This window comes from Brachyhypopomus gauderio, chromosome 3 (genome assembly GCF_052324685.1).
Source record: "Brachyhypopomus gauderio isolate BG-103 chromosome 3, BGAUD_0.2, whole genome shotgun sequence".
Classification (NCBI taxonomy): Eukaryota; Metazoa; Chordata; class Actinopteri; order Gymnotiformes; family Hypopomidae; genus Brachyhypopomus; species Brachyhypopomus gauderio.
The window spans coordinates 28,951,269-28,972,565 of NC_135213.1; the positions used below are offsets into that span (position 1 = coordinate 28,951,269).

Consider the following 21,297-nt stretch of genomic DNA (forward strand, 5'->3'; position numbering starts at 1 on the left):
GGTGGGTTTGAGCTCTTCATTGGAGTTACACTACCTTAACTGGTCGAGCTGAAAAACTCCTGCCAGTACCATCGGTCAGGGTGGGGGAGGGGCGCATACTTTCTCAGAGGCATTTGCAGTGTCTAGGGAGAGAGTGTCTTAAATGACTGATCTAAGGACAGTGTCTTAACTGTCTGATCTAAGGAGAGTGACTTCACTGACTGATCTAGGCAGAGTGTCTTGACTGATCTAAGAAAAGTGTCAACTGACCGATGTAAGGACACTGTCTTAGGTGACTGATCAAAGGAGAGTGTCTTAACTGACTGATCTAGGGAGAGTGACTTCACTGACTGATCTAGGGAGAGTCTTAGCTGACTGATTTAAGGAGAGTGTCTTAACTGACCGATCTCAGGGCACTGTCTTAACTGACTGATCTAGGGCGGTGTTAACTGACTGATCTGAGGACAATGTCTAAAGTGACTGAACTAGGGAGAGTGTCAATTGACTGATCTAAGGACAGTGTCTTGACTGATTGATCTAAGGATAGTGTTTTAGCTGACTGATCTAAGGAGAATGTCTAAAATGACTGATCTAAAGAGAGTCACTTAACTGACTGATCCAAGGGCAGTGTCTTAAGTGACTGATCTAAGGAGAGTCTCTTATCTGACTGAACTATGTCAAGTGTCAGCTGACTGATCTAAGGAGAGTGTCTTAACTGAATGATCTAGGGCGGGTGTCTTAACTGATTCATCTAAGGAGAATGTCCCAGCTACACTGAAAGACACCAGGGCACTTAGACAAATGGTGTAGAACAGAAACAGTGTCAGATATCTAACTTATATTTTCACTTTTCACATAGCTCTAGCCACATTGCTATTATTACAGTAACTTGTCACTCAATATATCAATTCACTGATCAATAACTCATCATTCAATGTGCTGGATTCATTGATCAGTAAGTTATCATTCAATATGCTGGATTCATTGATCAACAAATTATCATTCGGTGTGCTGGATTCATTGATCAATAAGTTATCATTCAATATGCTGGATTAATCGATCAGTAAGTCAACATTCAGTATACTGGATTAATTGATCAGTAAGTCATCATTCAGTGTGCTGGATTCATTGATCAATAAGTCATCATTCTCTATGCTGGATTTATAGATCTGGTTTCTCATGCCTGAGGAGAATGAGTGTCTGTATTCGCATCTGTGGAGTGCTACATATGGAAATGTCTATATGTGTGAGCATGTGTGAGCACTCTCCCTGGGGCTGCACTTGCTGGTGAGATCCTGCTTTAGGTTCACCTCTAATCCTGACCATGTCATCTCTTACTCTTCTGGTCTGTCCCCTCACGGTTACAAAAAAAATAAAAAAAATAGAAATAAAACCTGATCCTCCTCTTCCTTATGTAGGCTCCCAGATCAAGTGACACCTCAGTGTGTGTGCTCTCTCTTTCTATCGCTCCTCTCTCCCTCTCTCTCTTTCGATCTCTCCTTCTCTCTACCTCTCTCTCCCTCTCTCTCTATCTCGTCACCCAGTCTTATTCCTGGCTTGCTGGCTTTTCTTTCTCTCCGGCTTGCTCCCTCCTCTGTCACCATGCCTTTCCCTCTGCCCTCTGTTCCCTCGTTTTAACTCCTGCTGCCTCCACGTTGGGCCTCAGACCCCCTCGAGCAGCTGCTCTCTGCACCTGCCCGCCCTGGGTCTCCCCACAACCTCCACAACCTTTCGTTTCCTTCCTCACCTCAGCGCTCCACATTACGGTGTGTTATATCACAGCGTACCAGGTGGGGGAGAGCGTAACCTTTTTTGCGGGATGACCCTGCATCCTGACGTGCTCACTGAAGAGTTTCTAACGCAGGCCTGTGCACTCTTGCTCTAGTCTCTGTGGACTCCTGGGCAGAGGCCTGTTGAGCCATCACTCAAACACCCCCCTTCACCCTTCTGTCTCACTCTCTCACCTTCTCCTGTCTCCTTATTCCACTGACCATGCATGTTCCAAAAACAGCTCCTCCCTGCCTTTCTCCTGCGGCCCACCCTGCAGCCCACCCCCGCCGCCCCCACCCTGCCCCGAGCCATCGTGGTTCAAGTCTAACCCAACTCCTCCAGATCTCAGTCATCGTGACCCCACCCCTCAGAACCATACCCGACATATTGGAATCCAGGGGCGTGGCCCCTGCTCCAGGCTGACCAATAGGTCAGATTGCGGCGGTATAAAATGCCGCCCTGGCGTGCGTTCGATCGCTCTTTCTGTCAGTCCGGCACTCCAACAAAGGAGGGGGTCCAAGTAAGAGGGACAGACCTCTTGGCCCAGAGAGCGACCAGAACAAAACAAACCCAGACATACGGATAGAAACATCCAACTAAGCCCGTTCCAGTTCTGAAGATCCTTCAGCCCTAACAGGATGGAGGACGCCCACACCAAGTCCTGCGAGGAAGTTGTAGCCTTCTTCGGGGTCCAAGATAACGTCGGTCTGACCCCCGACCAGGTCAAGAAGAACCTGGCCAAGTTCGGCTACAATGGTGAGACCCAGAGCATGAAGGTGTGAACGGGAGAGGGGTGAACCATGGGATGGACATGGATGCAACAAAGAGCTCATTAGCAAACAAGCTGAGGTGGAGGTGGTGATGGAGGTGGTGATGGGATTGAGACGTGCAGCCTTGACTTGCCTGCTGCGAAATCTGACAGCAGTCTTGTGGTGCTCTGCTTTAGCTCAGATGTTTGTGCGGGATGTAGCGCAGCGACAGCTTAAAGCCCCGACATCTCGGGTGAAGCTCAAAATGACATCAACAGGTTGCACATCAGAAGTTGAGAAGCAGGGCTTTAAAATAGCCCCTGGGCAGGAGGAGTGGGAGACAGGTGTGAGCCAAGGGGCCCTGTGTGGTGATCTGAGAAGGCAGAGAGACTGAGTGGCATTTCTGTCCGGGGGGAGGGAGCCTCTTAGAGGACAGACACGCGAGTGGCATCACTGTGATGTGCAAATAGGAAAGACCCTGGAGGAGATGTCCAGGGCCGACAGCTCACAGGGGTGAACGTCAGGAAAACGCATTCTGTCTTCCTCTGGTGCAAAACCATGTCAGAAAGTGGCCTTTCAGCTTTTAGTGCCATAGGTTTTTGGGTTATACTAGTCATATTTATAATAAAGCATGTGCAATTATTCACATAGTCCAACCAGTGTTTGTTGAAGCTTTCCAACAGTGCAGCAGTGAAATCCAACAATATAAACACGCTTACTGCATATACCACTGTCATACTGTCCCTCAGATGCTCAGACTTTCTTTATACCTGTACTTTCCTCTGGGGTACAGTTGATATGACACCTGCACTTGTGAATGATTTGGTCCTACTTAATAAGGGTTTGCTACTACTGAATAAGGGGTCCATACTACTGAATGAGGGTTTGATAGTGTTTGATACTACTGAATAAAGGTTTGATACTACTGAATGAGAGTTGGTACTGTTTAATGAGGGTTTGATACTACTGAATAAGGGTTTGAAACGACTGAATAAGGGTTTGATACGACTGAATAAGGGTTTGATATGACTGAATAAGGGTTTGATATGACTGAATAAGGATTTGCTACTACTTCAACCAAGTTATGTTCTTTGGTATTTTGCCAGCAGTCAGATTCAGGTCTAATAAAGCATACTGACCATTGAACTGTATCAATGCAAAAAATACATTACTACATTATAATGAATGTTAACCTACCCTGTCTCTTTCTCCTTCTCCTTCTCCTCCTCTGTCCCTGTTGTCCTTCATGATGTCTCCAGAGCTCCCAGCTGAAGAGGGTAGGCACACACAGTTCATTGTTTGTTTTTACACATTACAAATATGTCACATTATAAAGATATATCAAAGATGACTAAACAATGTCCACCTCTGAATTATTGATTAACTAAAAACTGTAACCAATGTGCAGGCTAGCTGCACACATCTCTTTGTTTTGATCTCTCTGGTATGACTTGAATGATTAGGCTGTTCTGGTTGTTCAAGTGTTCAATCTGTAATGATGGATACATATTCAACTGTTTGTTGCCTCTGATGGTTCCTGTTATCTCTTCCAGGAAAGTCCATTTGGGAACTGGTTATTGAGCAGTTTGAGGACCTGTTGGTCAGAATCCTGCTGCTGGCTGCCTGCATCAGTTTCGTAAGTCACTGCAGAAGAGATGAAAACACAACATTCTGTGCAGAAACATAGAACAGAGGTTTGAGGCCAAAACCTAAACCAGTGAGCATGAGAGTTTGTCTAGTATAAATAAAAACACAAACCAGAGAGCCTCCAGTTCATTGGGAGCATGCAGTTCAAAGGATCATCCATTGCAGATCAAATTACTGCTCACAAGCATGACAATGACATCACCAGTATCTGACTACACAGAAGAAACTTATTAAAGGATGTTCTAAATAGTGAAAGCAAGTTATAAAAGTCATAAATCTCAGGCCAAACAATCCCAGCAGTGTACGGCGGTGATCAGCTTTCTTCTTTTTCCATGATATATCTAGTGCCAATTATTAAGACTCTCATAATTGATGATGGCCCAGAAACACTTATTGTGGTGTAACTCCACACATTGTTTCCCAGGTGGTCAGTCATGGTATTGATCTCATAACCTTTCTGAAGCTACAGTATCCTGCACCTGTTTTTATTATACAAGCTGTCTGTGGTCTGCAGAGCAGTTAGTCAAAGTGACTGAGACTGTCATGTGGGATCGTTAGGGTCATTCGTTTGTGGTGTTAATTAAGCGTCGTGGTCAAAATATACATTTGACTCATGGTGGTGAACCTTGCTGCTCTTTAGAAACAAACCTTTGAACTTTGTGTCATATAACTTGTTTGTGGTGACACGGTGTAGATTACTGAGCTCCTGTTGCCAACATAACTCACGTTGTTACCATCTATGGCACGGAGCACATGCTTCTCTTGCCAATTTGCGCGTGAGCTGCACTGGTCGTGTGCGTGTGCGACGTCCTGGGTGGCACACGCTTGGTTCTCAGTAGCAGGAGAAGCAGCTGCTATGTGCCACGCGGCACAAACTACAGGATGGCAAACGTAATCCCCATAGCCTGACAACACCTGACATAGTTTATTTATGTGCCAATCAAGTCAGCTTTTGATGAGCTCATCGCCAGATACTCACAGGTCCTCCAGTGCTACTTCTAAAAAATGTTTTGAACAGGGATGCTGTGGTTGGGCTTGTGAGTAGACAGAGCAACCCAGCTAGGGGGTATTAGAAGGGGCTGTTAAGGGGTTAGGGGTAGACATGAAGGGGTATCTGTTGCTTCTGCACTACTCCCTGAGCTTTGGACAGCTGTCGCAATGGCCTTAGAAGGAGAATACTGAGGAGCTAGGAGCAAGAAGGCTGGAGGGGGGGCTTTATTTTAAGAAAGACTCAAGCTGCAGAGAGAAACTTAATCTTACAGCAAAGGTCAACACTGGGGGAAGTCAGGATAGAGTGGCTTCTGAGGGGTGGCGAGGGGTAGAGGACAAGTTTCAGACACATAAAATCTAGCAGTGTTATGCAACAATGTTGTGAAATGATGTTTTCAATATGTATTACCACCTGCGTTAGGTGTGTTTCACAACAGAAATGTGGCAACAGCCTTGTGACCACTGGGACCATTCTAGCACTCGCATATCTCCAGCTTTTAATAGTTCTAGAACCTTCATATATTTAGAATTTAATAACTCATTTAATGATGTAGAAACACCATTTTCATTAGCAGTTAATCTCAAACAGTATTTGTGGCTCTTGTGAACTAAATGCATCTCTGGGTCGTGATCCCGGGTCTGGCATCCCACAGGTGCTGGCCTGGTTTGAGGAAGGTGAGGAGACCGTCACTGCCTTCGTCGAGCCCTTCGTCATTCTCCTCATCCTCATCGCCAATGCCGTCGTAGGAGTGTGGCAGGTCAGTAGTGTGGCATACACACACTCCGACATCACACAAGGCATGTCAGTCTGTACCGCTCTGAAACACGCAAATCTGATGTGTGGTCCTGAATAGAACTTTCAATTTACCGTCAAGGGGGTGAAAGACACTTCGTCACAGTTCTATCATGTCTGAGCTGACACGTTCAGTCTGATGCATGTCCACGTATGTGTTACAGGGCCCATGCTGCGTTTGACAGGGTGTGTGGTGTGTATTATCTCCCACTGTTTTGGTTGTAGGAACGTAATGCTGAGAGCGCCATCGAGGCTCTGAAGGAGTATGAACCCGAGATGGGCAAAGTCTACCGATCTGACAGAAAGAGTGTGCAGAGGATCAAGGCCAGGGAGATCGTGCCAGGAGACCTTGTGGAGGTGTCAGGTGAGACGACACCTCCAACTTCTCCTCCCCCAACCTCGCCCTGTCTCCACTCTCTCTTTCTCTCTCTCCTTTCTTTCTCATATTCTCTGCCCCTCCATACATGCCTGAATTTTAAGTACTTGCATCCTAATAAGAAACTTCCTGCATAGGAATAAGAATATTGACTGAATTTTCACATGTGAGAGAACACTTAATGTGGTGACCATTAAGAATTTCATATATTTCAGAATTAAGAATATTTCACTCGAAAATTTCTCATTTTTTGTCAGAACATAAAAGAACAGTAAATAGAATAGAAAAAGCAGAATAGATAAGAATAGAAAGTTTTCTGAATAAAATTTGCCATCTGCTGCAGCTAGGAGGAGGCCTGTAAAATGCTAGCATGTTAGCTTGCTAACAGAGAGTTTGCCAGTGTCACTAGGAGGCCTGTATGATGTTAGCATGTCAGCTTGCTAACAGAGCGTGGTTTTGACACTAGGAGGAGGCATGTATGAATCTAGCATGTAGTGTGCTATTAGAGCTTGTGCCAGTTTCGCTAGCAGGACACCTGTATGATGTTAGTGTGTTAACAGGCGTGTGCCACTCTTGATAGCAAGACGCCTGTGTGATGATAGTGTGTTAGCAGAGCATGTGCCAGTGGTGCTATTTAAAGGCAGTGGCAAGGGCACGATAACTGTGACGTCGAGGGCTGTGAGAACATGCTGAGATAGGGAAACCTAAATCTGGAGTGTGACTACTGCTGGAACACCTGCTGCTACTGTTCGGTCCACTGAGATGGGTGTCCTAGCTGTGAAGCCCATGTGGTCCCGTTCTCTACAATAGACTCATAACATTTCCTTGAAAAAAACTCATTAACTTTACCTTTACTAAAAAACTGGTTGTACACCAAAAAATTTATTAAAATTGTCTCACTGTTGTTTTTGTTGTGGCCCCCAGTTGGTGACAAGGTTCCTGCTGACATCAGGATTATTGGTATCCGTTCCACCACCCTGCGTGTTGACCAGTCTATCCTTACTGGTTGGTATCAATTTTAACACAGTATCAAACATAACATCTAATAATGAGCTTAGACAAAAACTAGGATTAATGACCTTTAGAAAATATTTAATTGACAAATCATAGTTTAGGAGTCAACTGATCACTCTTGAAAATTATCAAGAGTTATCAGTTGACTCTTGATTATTGATCATTTATAAAAATTTTGTTGTTTTATCATGGTCTTGTGCAGGTGAGTCAGTCAGTGTGATCAAGCACACTGATGCCGTCCCTGATCCCAGAGCTGTCAACCAGGACAAGAAGAACATGCTTTTCTCTGTGAGTTTCCATATATCCGTCTATCCATCAATCCATCCAACCGTCCATACATTCATTCATCCATCCATCCATCCATCCATCCATCAATCCGTCTGTCTGTCTCTGTCCATCCATCCATCTATCTATCCATCAATCTGTCCGTCTATCTGTCCATCCATCCATCCATCCATCCATCCGACTGTCCATCCACTCATCCATCCATGCTGGGTTTTCCTCCTTCATCCCAGTTCCCCCTTCTCTCCTCGTCTCTAGGGTACCAACATCGCTGCCGGCAAAGCCGTTGGCATTTGCATTGCCACTGGCGTCTCCACAGAGATCGGAAAGATCCGTGACCAGATGGCTGCCACAGAGCAGGAGAAGACACCCCTGCAGCAGAAGCTGGATGAGTTTGGCGAGCAGCTCTCCAAGGTCATCTCACTCATCTGTGTGGCCGTGTGGATGATCAACATCGGACACTTCAACGATCCCGTCCATGGCGGCTCCTGGATCCGTGGCGCCGTCTACTACTTCAAGATCGCCGTCGCCTTGGCTGTGGCCGCCATCCCCGAGGGTGAGAGTTCACAGGAATCAGCTAGCAGCCAATCAGGCATCTGCGTGATCACATGACAAATGCTTGTTATTGTCTTCTGAGTAGTACAACAGTCCTGTATGCACTAGAATAAGTAACTTTAACACTGAGCTTTTCCATTTTGGACGAGGTGTTTGCTGAACTTCACTAGGAGACCGCTTAAAAAATGAGCGCATGTAATTTTACAAAATGAACGAAGATCAGGACAGAGTTTAGACGTGTGGTGTGGAACCGGAGGAGGATGAAGCTGTGCCAGTGCCCACGGCAGATTCAGGCGGGCGCTCTTCTCTCACCAGGTCTGCCCGCCGTCATCACCACCTGTCTGGCTCTGGGCACACGCCGTATGGCCAAGAAGAACGCCATCGTGCGTTCGCTGCCCTCCGTGGAGACGCTGGGCTGCACCTCTGTCATCTGCTCCGACAAGACTGGCACCCTCACCACCAACCAGATGTGTGTGACCAAGGCGAGTAAGACACTGGCCACTAATTAAGCACCAGTAATAAAACACCAGTCATAAAACGCCACTCATAACATGCCACGTTTAAAATACCAGTAATACAACACGAGTAATAAAACATGAGTAATAAAATACCAGTTATTAAACACCAGTTATAAAACACCAGTGATAAAATATGCACAGACATGGGAAATATTTTGTAGAGCTACTTTTGAAAAATGAGTGTGATTTTGCAGCGATATCACTGATTCTGCTTATATCTTTGTAAGGCTTGCTGTTATATAACCTTTGTATGTCAACAGATGTTCATCATTGATAAAGTAGATGGTGATAATGTCCACCTGGACTGCTTTGATATCTCTGGCTCCAAGTATACTCCTGAGGGAGAGGTGTACGTATACACACACACACACACACACACACACACACACACACACACACACACACACACACACACACACACACACACACATTCTATCCCTGACTCATACCCAAACCAACTCACACTGACCAACCACAAGTTTACCAACAATTACATGAGTGAAAGATTTATTTTTGTTTTCTCAGCACGAGGGGAGGAGCTAAGGTTGACTGCAGCCAATACGACGGCCTGGTTGAGCTGGCCACTATCTGTGCCTTGTGCAATGACTCCTCCCTGGACTACAATGAGGTGACTGACATGCATATGACTTTCTGCAGACATGCTCCATCTCTACCAGCATCCATCACTTATTTCCAGATAAACACTAGATAAACACCAGATAAACTAAGAACTCTACTTTACCTGCATAGTAAAATAAGATTTCCTTGATATAGTAACATTACAGATCACATAGCTTCCACTATGTGGTCAGCTATGAGACAGAACTGTAATGATGTTTTGACCTTCGACCCCCCCGTGCACCTTCCAGTCTAAGAAGATCTATGAGAAGGTGGGCGAGGCCACTGAGACCGCCCTGTGCTGCCTGGTCGAGAAGATGAATGTCTTCAAGACCAGCGTGAAGAACCTGAGCTGTGTTGAGAGAGCCAACGCCTGCTGCAGTGTGAGTTACCACCTCCCTCTGACCGTAGGCCCCATCAGTCCCAGGCCCCGCCCCTGCACTTTAAGACCCTCTTGAGTACCTGTGAGCAGATGGGTAGTGGCAGCTGCTGTTGGGGATCTGGGATGTGCTGCTGAAGACTCTTCTCTCTGTTCCTCAGGTGGTGAAGCAGCTCATGAAGAAGAACTTCACCCTGGAGTTCTCCCGCGACAGGAAATCCATGTCTGTTTACTGCACACCCACCAAGGGCGACAGCGGCAGCAAGATGTTTGTGAAGGTGTGCTAACCCTTTCTCTCTCTCTCTGTCTTTCTCTCTCTCTCTCTCACAGGCATTCTCTGTGTTTTAATATCTCAGTCTTCCTCTCTTAATTTTTCCTTTTCCATTGTTTTCTCTCGTCTTCTCTTTCCTTTGTCATAACATTACCATCTCCACGCTCCCTGCTATCATCTGCAACACAGCTTTGTTATCTCCCTTGCGCTAACTCTGCCTCTTTCTCTGATCTCACCAATAGGGAGCCCCTGAGGGTGTGATTGACAGGTGCGCTTATGTGCGTGTGGGCTCCACCCGTGTGCCCCTGACCGGCCCCATTAAGGATAAAATCTTGGCCATCATTAAGGAGTGGGGTACTGGCCGTGACACCCTGCGTTGTCTAGCCCTGGCCACCCGTGACACCCCACTGAAAGTTGAGGAGATGAACCTTGATGACTCCACCAAGTTTGTCGACTACGAGGTGTAGCAGCCAGGGCCTTCAGAAACACCAGATCTGTTTTAACCCCAGACACTACTGCAGCAATGCACGATTTTAAAGGTAGTTTTTTTCTGCCCCAGACTGACCTGACCTTCGTTGGCTGCGTGGGTATGCTGGACCCCCCTCGTAAAGAGGTCACTGGCTCAATTCAACTGTGCAGGGACGCTGGCATCCGTGTCATCATGATCACCGGTACACGTTCTTCCTCCTCTTCTTCTTCCTTCTCCTTCTGTGCACTGCTGCTAACGCACCCTCAGGTGCATTGTAAACTCCACCCACTAAAAGCCTCAAACCGTCACCCGCAGGTGACAACAAAGGCACCGCCGTCGCCATCTGCCGTCGCATCGGCATCTTCGGCGAGGATGAGGATGTGACAGGCAGGGCCTTCACCGGCCGAGAGTTCGACGACCTGTCCCGCGCTGAGCAGAGCGAGGCTGTGACCCGGGCTTGCTGCTTCGCCCGTGTAGAGCCATCCCACAAGTCCAAGATCGTGGAGTACCTGCAGGGCTACGATGAGATCACTGCCATGGTGAGACACACACAGAGTTTCCCAGCCTTAGAGGAACCTGCACTCACATTTTAAACCCATAAAACGTTTATTGGAAGGATTGAATCAAGTGTGTTAGGAGCAACAAACCACATCTATTATTCTAATATATAGACTTTATATTTTTGTTATGCACTCTTGCCCTCTCCTCCAATCAGACTGGTGATGGTGTAAACGATGCCCCCGCCCTGAAGAAGGCGGAGATTGGCATCGCCATGGGCTCTGGCACTGCTGTTGCCAAGTCAGCCTCTGAGATGGTCCTGGCAGACGACAACTTCTCCTCCATCGTGGCGGCTGTGGAAGAGGGCCGCGCCATCTACAACAACATGAAGCAGTTCATCCGCTACCTCATCTCCTCCAACGTGGGCGAGGTGGTGTGGTGAGGATCTGCGCTCTGATGCCGCCCACGGGGCTCATGTGCTGTTGGCTGGATGGTTTGGGTGGTGTGACTAACACGGTGTCCCTTGCTGTTTCCTTCTCTTCTCCTGGCTGATCCCACAGTATCTTCCTGACCGCTGCTCTCGGCCTGCCCGAGGCTCTGATCCCAGTACAGCTCCTGTGGGTGAACCTGGTCACTGATGGTCTTCCTGCCACTGCCCTGGGCTTCAACCCCCCCGACCTGGACATCATGGGCAAGCACCCCCGATCCCCGAAGGAGCCCCTCATCTCTGGCTGGCTCTTCTTCAGATACCTGGCTATTGGAGGTGAGTGTTGATTGATGAATGTATCAGCTGCTACAGAGGAAGGGCTATGGCTAACTGAACCCCAGACTAAACCCTTGACTGGACCCCAATCTAAACCCTAGATGGAACCCCAGACTAAACCCTACACTGGACCCCAATCTAAACCCTAGACTAAAACCCAATTTAAACCCTACACCGAAGCCCAATCTAAACCCTAGACTGAACCCCACACTAAATCACAGCCTGAATCCCAGATTTCCCCAGATGATACGGCCGTCCGTGGTTAGTAGTCCACAAGAGGTCCACTGGTCTTCCGGTGAGCAGGACATTTCTCTCTTGGTTTGTGGCTGAGTCGCTCTCTGCCAGCCTAGAAGGCTCCATGCCAAACCCAGATCTCCCCTCTGGACAGGATATGTGGGCGCTGCCACTGTGGGTGCTGCTGCCTACTGGTTCCTGTATGACGAGGAAGGTCCCGGGGTCACCTACTACCAGCTGGTGAGTGCTCGTCTCTGCCGCCGTGCCATGGTGGACGTCCCCAGTAGCCCAAGAGCTGCCGGGACATGTCCTGCGTGACCGGTCTTCACTTCTGTGTCCTCCGTTGCCTGGCAGTCCCACTTCATGCAGTGCCATGGTGAGAATGAGGACTTCACCGGCATCGACTGTGAGGTGTTCGAGGCTGCCCCTCCCATGACCATGGCCCTGTCCGTGCTGGTCACCATTGAGATGTGTAACGCCCTCAACAGGTCAGGGCCCCTCCCACACTCGCCCTTGGGCTGCCACTCAGGGGGCACCACCCCCTTTCGTTGTTTGCCATCTCACACTAAACTATGGGCCCTTTGTTTGTGTCCTCTCCAGCTTGTCTGAGAACCAGTCCCTGGTGCGCATGCCCCCATGGAGTAACGGCTGGCTCCTGGCCGCCATGACCCTCTCCATGTCTCTTCACTTCATGATTATCTACGTGGACCCCTTGCCCGTAAGCCACACCACTGACTCCACCTTTCCACTTTTTCCTCTCCAAGTCTTGAGTCAGGACACCAACATGCTCTTGTGCAGTGACACTCTGTGTACCTACCGCCCTGCAGATGGTCTTCAAGCTGACTCACCTGAACGTTGAACAGTGGTTGGTGGTGTTGAAGCTCTCTTTCCCCGTCATCCTCATTGACGAGGTGTTGAAGTTTGTTGCCCGCAACTACTTGGAGGGTAAGGCCAGCGAGATTGGTGTAAACAAAACAAAACAGACTGAATGGTAGTACCTGGATTAATAGATTAATCTAAGTTAAACTTAGATTAATTTTGATTAATAGATTAATTAGTAGATTAATCCATTGATTGTTAAACTGATGATTTGTGTAACTGAATAATATTATCTCGAAACTAATTTGGTTTAATAATTCCCTGTTGACTCACTGACTAAAGACTGTCTATCTGTCTTCCTCATTGACAACATTCACTCACCTCTTCATGCCACATTTCATCCTTCACTAACGTCTTCTATTCACTTCCAGCCTAAACCAGTTCCCTCCCCCAGTTACCACGTAACAAAAGAAAGGTACCCACCACAACCATTTTACTCAACCTCCATGTGTATGTGTGTGTGTGTGTTTGTGTGTGTGTGTGTGTGTGTGTGTGTGTGTGTGTGTGTGTGTGTGTGTGTGTGTGTATGAGAGAGAGATAATGAGGTGGTTGGGAATGTTGATTGTCCATATTGTAGCCACTCAAATTTTTTATTCATTCATGTTGCTCTTTGCTGAACACATATTTGCCTCAGTTACAGTTCTGTTATTCATATGTGCAATGCTTTGCATTTTATTTTAGACCAAAACTATCACTGAAATATAAGAACAGCTAGCACAGAAATGTCAGTTCTTGCTTGTAGATGCTGCCTGGACTAAGTAATCACATTCCACTCCCACAGTGTCTGAGTACTTTTTCTTACCTGATCCCTTTTTCCTTACCTACACATGCTGCTCTTTGGTAGAGGCTGCCTTTGTTTCTCTGGGTTCTTTATTTTATTGAAGTAGCAGTATTTTACTTCTCCAGGGTTTAGTCTGCTAGAGCCATCTCTGCTCACCTGTCTGAGGCTGTCTGAGAGCCTTCCTGTAGTGTGCTTGCATTCCGAATGAACCCTGCTGTAGGCTGAATGAAACCTGCTGTAGGCTGAATGAAACCTGCTGTATACTGAATGAACACTGCTGTAGGCTGAATGACCACTGCTGTAGGCTGAATAAACACTACTGTAATTTCTCTCCATTCAGGTAAACAGTGAAAGCTAGAGGCAATGGATAAAGACGTGAGAGAAGGAGAGACAATGATGAGCAAAAAAAAAGCCAGATAGAGAAGACGCATGGGATCACACTGAGAAACAGAGGAGACCCTCTGAGTTCATCAAGAGAGAGGAGAAAAAGCAGGAAAATCACCAAAAAAATCTATAAAACTGACTGAAAGAACAAAACAACAAAAAACAACAACAACAACAACATCTCTGTTTGTGGAACGTGATTAAATTAATATAGATACAAAGGTTCCAAATTAGTGTTCTAATGCTAAATAATTTTATTCTTAAAGCTAATTATAAATGTATTAAAGCTACATTTTTTGTTAAACTTGTAAACTCTCCTGGCTTGTCTTTTCTTGTATTTGTGCATCAGCTTTCTCCTCGTGGTAAATAAGTGGTTTTAGTTAAAGCAGTCCTAATGCTAGCCCTGTTAGCGTTATCTTGGGTGTTAGCTGTGCACTTTCCCACGGGTTACACCACCAGCTCGTCTGATTCTCTGTGTAGTTATTTATCTCTTTTGGAACGCTTCCTCTACTTCTTTGTAACTAATCTGTGACTATAATCTGTGACAATAATGTTGCCTTAGATGGTTTTGTGGCCTGCTCCAACCACACGTGGAGCATAGCCATTTCACTATGGGCTTGTTTTTTATTAAAATAATAAGACAAAGCATTTATGGAGCAAATGTTTGGTCTCAGCTCAGGCACATTACCTGTATGTGTGTAGGTGTATATACACCACAACTGAACTACCACACTAGACTCTGGATCTCTGTGTCACTGGGATCAGGGGTCATGTGCACTACACCATCCCCATGTTGGGTGTTATTTCTGTTCCTTCCCCACTAATTGTCTGAAGACAGATACATAGTGCAAAGCGCCTCCCGTGTCGTTCATGCTGTTTTGATCAAAAACAACAGGGGGCGATCTGCCGTTCAATGTCCACGTGTGGTATTGTCTTCTCTGAGTTTATGAAGCAACTGAATTACCAGCAGTCACCAGCAACTTTTGCACAACTAATGATGCAGGAATGTCATGTTCATGATTTTATGAAGGATTCTATATAAACTGCTTTGGGGTGTGTGTGTGTGTGTGTGTGTGTGTGTGTGTGTGTGTGTGTGTGCGTACGCAATAGGCTGGGAAATGGGGCAGGTGTGTGTGTGTGTGTGTGTGTGTGCGCGCGCGCGTGCATGCAATAGGCTGGGAGACGTTTTAGTCAAGGTACAACTATGTCATCCCATCATGACACATGCACACGATTCACTGAAATCAAATGTGGACATTCCAGATTCAGAAAGTAAAACTCCTTCCCAGGATTTTATTCAAGCTTGCTGGATTTTCTAATTCGTGCAAGCCAGGTAGAATTAGTGGAATCAACACAATCCACGAAAAATTTTGGTGAGGACTTTTACTTTCTGAACCTGGAATGTCCACCTTTGGTAATAAAGAACCTCCAGGACCGTGGTGTCAGAGTTCTCTGTGTTTACGTTAGTCTGCACATCTACTGATGTTACTGATTCTCTCTCCTTTTATCTTCTATAACAGAGGTGTCATAGTGGCATGGCAAAAGAAAACCTAGACAGAATTTCAGTATGAAAAATAAACCCTTAATCATCTTACTGTTCCCTGGGGTTCTTACAGTTCCATTCTGTCCATTCCATTTCCTTAGTTAGCCATTTGGTTTTGTTTTTGCTTCGGTTTCTCTCTAATCTGCTAATCCTGCTCTCTGCTATCTTCGCTACATTGTGTAAATTTTCAAATTTGATCACATGCAACAAACTCCATCAACATAGTCTTATGAGAATATAACTATATGTTAGCATATAATTGCAATTTGCAGTGTTGGGACAAGGAATCAATGCAGTCAATAATCTAACATTTATATTGTTGCACATACATATATAGATTTATCCTAATATGATAGAGTATGCAGCTATGCATAAATGTTTTTCGCAGAAAAATGAACAAAAGAAAGACAAGAAAAAACAGAAGAAACAAGAAAAAACAGACTTTTACATGTATGCAGAATGAAGTGCTCTGTTCAGGATAATTCAAATATGTCCAAGAAAACTGTATAGCATTAAGTAAATCCTTCGTGTACCATATAATTAAATAATAATAAAGAAAAATTATATTTACCAAAAATCATGGAGCACATGACTAAATTGAAAGGGCCCAGTGTCAAGCTTGGTTCCACCCCTACTGTCCGTCACAACAAGATTGTTTTCCTTCCCTTTTTTGTTTCAGCTGTTTCTAGTTTGTTTTGGATTATCGTTTGGTATGTAGTTTCTGGTTTCCTGTGTTTCTGTGTGGGTCATTGTGGCTATGTGAGTGTTGCTGATGTGTTTATCCACTCTTCTGGAACTCTGTGTTCTTTGGCGCGGTTCTGTTAGTATTCCGTAATTCATGGTTTGTACTTGTATGTTTGGTTTCGTGTTAAAGGTCTCTAGTTAAGTTTGCTTTTTAGCGCTAGTTCCCTGTCTCTGTATTGAATTTATTTGTGTGATTACATCGGGTTGTTTATTTGTACTTACTATTTAGTAGTCTGAGTTGTTTGATTGGTCTGTTCTGTTTGTGTACCTCTTGTTTGTATGGTTAGCATAGAGGAGACTAGCCAAGCTGATGATACTTCCAGCTCTCTATTGCGTGCGTGTCCATCTCTGACTACTGCGGTGTCATACCCAGAGATATCGGTGATGACGGGAGATGGTGCACCGTGGGTATTATCACAGAGGATCCCTGACTCCCCTGGTCCCCCCAGTTACCAGCATCATTTAAGAATGAATCTATAATTAATGCTTCTTGCAGGAGTCCCACTCAAAAAGATAATGACACTTTTACTGTACAGTATGGTTTACTGTGATATCAAAGTCAGATATGTCCTGTGGTTGGCCAAGGAGCTGTTTTGGTACAAGTCTTTATATGGTGGTGCGAAAGGGAATGTCCACATCTGCCATTTGCTTGGCGTAGTCCTCATCAAACATTTGGGATTGAGCTGCTGTGAAATGATTGGCCCAATCTCCAACCTCTCCTGTGTGAGACACAGACAGTAATCATGAACAACATTCTGTTCTGGTAAAGCATGGACTTTAACTCTGCTCTGATAGAACAGTGTAACATGCACCAGAAGACTAGCACTGAAGATAGCTATAACATCTCAGGTAGGCTACCATTAAAGACACCAACCAAAGACCTCAGGATAAAGACACTAACCATCACGTCAAGATCACTTTAGGACATTTAGGTGTTCAGGAATTTAATACACATTGGTCGTTACTGTAGGATGGTTAGCACAAACGTGTGTCCAGTGGTCAGGGTGACTTGAATCATTTAGTCTCTTTCCCTGAACAGAGTACTGGTGGACATGATAAAGTTTTGCCAGAGTTAAAATGAGCAGGTGTGAATGTTTGAAGGGTTTATTATTATTGTCAAGGATACTGAATCTGGCTTTGGTGGAATGTTAACTATGTGTCAACTGAATGAGTAACAGGCTGTTTGCACTGTCACTGCTCTTCTGTGGTAAGTGGCACTTTACAATTGTGATTAGTAACTTGTCCACTTTTGTGCTAGTACTGGCTCACAGCCCTCATCATATACTGTAAAATGATTGGTACACCCTTTATCACTCTTTAACACACTTTGTCACCCTTTTATAGATGTTGTCTGGAAGACTGACTTAACATGTCTCATAATGAGTTTTCTATGAGAAAGCTAATTTAATTATAACATGCTACATGCTATATAGAATGACTGTCATAATGCTTTCAAACCTTTTCTCATGAAAGATGAGACAGATTGGTCCAAAATTGATGGGGGGATAAATGTGTAGTTGGTCATGGGATTATCCTTCATGACCCTGAAGGATGTGAACTGCACAATCTTGTCGATGACATCATCAGCTAGCGACAAGTCCAGATAGCACATGATCCGCTCCACCTCCCGCCGCGGGTTCTGTAGGGAAGGGTTCAAACAATGAGACTGAGTCCAGCTCTGATAGTTCTGAATATCAGTATGGTTATATTACTCTGATATTCAACATGGTTATGTAACTCCTGTGATAACTGCAGCACCCATGTCGCACCTCCTTCATGTCCTCAAAGAACAGGTAGAGGATGTTTCGCTCCTCTCTGTACTTCCAGTAACCTTTCACATGGTCGTACCACGAGCCCCATCCCACTGAAGACACATCAGAACCAACAAACAGCTGTATTAAAAGGTTAAGCACAGCAAATGTCATATGTAAAAGAGGGACTAGACTGTCTGATGATGGAACAGGCTGTCTGATAAAGGGAGCAGACTGTCTGATGAAGGGAACAGGCTGTCTGTTAGATTACCTGAAGCTGCAGAGAGAGAGAGAAAGAGAGATAGAGAGAGAGTGTGTGGTTTGGATGAATTGGTTGTTCCAGATGCAGCTTTATGGGTGTGGTCTAACAACTTATCATTAACACAAGGCTGAGTTTCATATGTAAGTGGTATTGCATGTGTAGTTCATCAGATGGAGAGATTTTAATTGGTTTTTAGTTTTGATTAATGTTTTTTATTAAAGAGACTTCAAGATTTCTTCTTTTTGGTGTATGAGTATGGGATGCTGATGATTGAGAGTTGTTAACCTTGCAGGTATAGATTGTTAAACTTTATTAAATTGCCATTTTGGTGTGATGGTTTTATGAGGGTTTGATGGTTTTCCTTTTCCTTGCAGGGAGTGTGGTAGTCTAGCCCTAGCCAGTGGAGCAGGGGTGTGGTAGTCTAGCCCTAGCCACTGGATTTATGGTTGATTTTTATGTTGTCCTCCTTCAGGGTTTTAGGTGTTTTTTTTTTTTTTGAGAACTTGTAGTGATCAGAATAACATTGATATAATATGGAGTACACCTGGATAGTGGGAAATCATGTTGCTCTCCATGCAAAATGGATCCATAAACACTTCAGGAGTCAGGAATGTTATGTCCTGCCAAGTAGAAATTTATCATGTGGGAACTGCTATTAACCAGCCATTACAGCTGTCGTGACTACACACACACATCGTCATTCATCTGGCTGAGCTGAGAGACACTTCGTGTAGATTAAAAATAGAAGCCACCTTACAAACGCAACTCCAAAGAGACACTGTGCCAGACCAGTAAAGGTTCAGACTGGAATCAGCCCACTCACTCACTCAGAATGAGCTTCTAAGGACCCACGACCTCACAAGCGCTTCATAGGAGCCTCCCTGACCGTGTTAATGTGTTCAGTGTTAGTGTTAGCAACACAAGATGAATGGCTATACATAAACCCCTGGAGTGAGTACTTGATGTAAAAGTTTAACTTGGACACTGAATCTTCAACCAGGTGGATCGTGAGGCTGAGAGTTCCATGCCAGCAGAGTTCGTCCTCTGGCTAAAAGGGCAAATGTAAACATGCCTGTCTCACCAGAACTGATGGAATCCCCAATTTTTATTTTGATTCGAATCTTACAATTTCCCGTCATGAACTTGTGGATGTATTCCTCCCAGGACCCTGTCTGTGGCTGAAGTCGATTCATGCAGTCAAAGTGGTAGTAGCTGACCAGATTGTCCTTTGCATTTCGAGCTACATAAATAACCTAAGAAAAGAACAGTTGCTTCCTGAAGGCAACACTTTTTTAGACCTGTCTAAATGTTTCATTATTAGGTTAGAGGTTTAAGGGAACCTCAATAATAACTAATATTAATATAACTAATATAATATAACTAATATTTCAAATATATATACTTTGATTCACTACTTTACAAATAAATAAGATAATCATGACGATTGCTTACCTTGCATTTATTTTCCCAGAATCCTTTGGGCACCAGTTGTATGGGTAAGTGAGTCTTGATGACTCTAGGCGGTTTCATGGACTTTAGCAACTCAAGTCCTGGGGGGTGGATGTATTAAAGATGGCAACAGGTGTTTAAACACACTCTGCTTCTTCAGGAAAATTAACAGAGCGGTAAAAGTACTAATGGCCTTTATTTAGATACCATTTTAAGTATGTAAAAGAAAGAAGAACTTGAACTTAAGAACATTTCTGAATTATGATGAACACAAAAGCCAAACTGAAGTACCCCATTTAGGCTTATTCAGATAACCATATAATCGAATAGAAGCCACACAACTTGGTCTACATTAACTTTTTTCAAAAGAGGTAATTACAGCTGTTTTAAGCAGTAAATATCTTGTTGAATCATAAACACTGATGAGTAACTGAACACTGTAATGAGTAACACTGAACACTGTGATGAGAAACACTGAACAGTTTTGATTTTGAGTTTGGACTTCTGAAGATCCAGGCACAGATGTGTTTAAGACTGCTGTAAATAGAAAACCCACTATTAGGACTACTGTAAATAAAACACACTGGATTGGGCTCAAGAACTTTAGTAAACTTTAGTAGAAAAAATACTTCCGTTCCCATATGCTGGAGGAAATATTTATTCATACAGAGAGAGAGAGAAAGAGAGATAGAGAGAGAGTGTGTGGTTATGGTAAGTGATGAGAAAAAAGACAGGTGCCATGTGTCTTTACCTGAAGGTAAGTTTGGATATGGCTGGATCTCCAGGAAAGGCATGCGTTTGTTAGTAGGGGCTCTCTTACAGACATCTGTGTCTCCGTTATGCAGTAATAGATCCACTATCTCTTGGGCCCAAGTAGTACCTAAAGCACAGGACAGCCAATTGATTGCACTGTGGTAAGAGGTACATGTCTGGGGTTATATGAAGATACACACCTGTGAAGCTGTGATGCATGAACGACTAACAGAACAGTCTGACAAACAAATGTAATTTACACAATTTTACACTCCCCCACAGTGTTTAAGGTTTAAGGTATCACTGTAGGTAACAAACAAACTGCATGCCTAAAGGCAAATATGATTTCCTCAACAGAGTCTGATGCTGGAGTGATAATGTCCAAAAATCCATGGCAAATTAATTTACTTTATTCAAATAAATAAAAATAACAATCTTGTAAAGCTGCAATAATAACTCCAGTACAGTCGGGCCCAGTCAGGCTGCACTGTGATGGGCTGCTACGTGCAGACACTCTACCTGCTTTAGGATAGGTGCATATGAGCAGATCAGTTGGATCTGGGCAGAAAGCTGAGATGGAGCTCCAGTTCTCAACGATGTAGCTCCTGAGGCGAACGCCCTGCATGTCCAGCAGGGGGAAAGAATGGAAAGTCTCCTCACAACTGAGTCCCTCCTCCATCTTACATGCAGAGTCAGTTGTAGACCGTCAGGCAGCCCTTTCTCCAGCCTCGTCTTCTGTCTTCTCCCTTCTTGCCAAGTCCTTTCGTCCTCCTGGATGTGCTTTGTCTCTGTGCTTCTGTCTAAAGGACAGTGTACGGTGCCCCTGCCACCTCCTCAGTGGCTGTT

General features: G+C 44.8%; 2 protein-coding genes across 3 annotated transcripts; one reads left to right on the forward strand and one right to left on the reverse strand.

The window, feature by feature from the left end:
* Window positions 1-2,206: 2,206 nt before the first annotated feature.
* atp2a1l (ATPase sarcoplasmic/endoplasmic reticulum Ca2+ transporting 1, like) lies at window positions 2,207-14,597 on the forward strand. Of its 2 annotated transcripts, XM_077000959.1 has the most exons (24): window positions 2,207-2,505; window positions 3,758-3,775; window positions 4,052-4,134; window positions 5,789-5,893; window positions 6,154-6,292; window positions 7,229-7,309; window positions 7,521-7,606; window positions 7,859-8,156; window positions 8,471-8,637; window positions 8,934-9,022; window positions 9,199-9,301; window positions 9,543-9,674; window positions 9,832-9,948; window positions 10,184-10,402; window positions 10,501-10,612; window positions 10,726-10,949; window positions 11,126-11,346; window positions 11,469-11,671; window positions 12,060-12,145; window positions 12,260-12,393; window positions 12,506-12,623; window positions 12,733-12,850; window positions 13,156-13,199; window positions 13,906-14,597. In XM_077000959.1, exons 1-23 carry the CDS (start codon window positions 2,388-2,390, stop codon window positions 13,158-13,160), a joined length of 2,976 nt encoding a protein of 991 aa, XP_076857074.1. In that variant the 5' UTR covers window positions 2,207-2,387; the 3' UTR covers window positions 13,161-13,199; window positions 13,906-14,597. The 2 variants fall into 2 exon arrangements, with proteins under 2 accessions (XP_076857074.1, XP_076857073.1); XM_077000958.1 differs by lacking the exon at window positions 13,156-13,199.
* Window positions 14,598-15,788: 1,191 nt separating this feature from the next.
* LOC143511003 (sulfotransferase 1B1-like) lies at window positions 15,789-21,266 on the reverse strand. Its single transcript, XM_077000966.1, has 7 exons — window positions 20,971-21,266; window positions 20,450-20,578; window positions 19,702-19,799; window positions 19,376-19,502; window positions 18,006-18,100; window positions 17,695-17,875; window positions 15,789-16,955 (listed from the first exon to the last, which is right to left on the reverse strand). Exons 1-7 carry the CDS (start codon window positions 21,128-21,130, stop codon window positions 16,843-16,845), a joined length of 903 nt encoding a protein of 300 aa, XP_076857081.1. The 5' UTR covers window positions 21,131-21,266; the 3' UTR covers window positions 15,789-16,842.
* Between the last annotated feature and the right edge of the window lie 31 nt (window positions 21,267-21,297).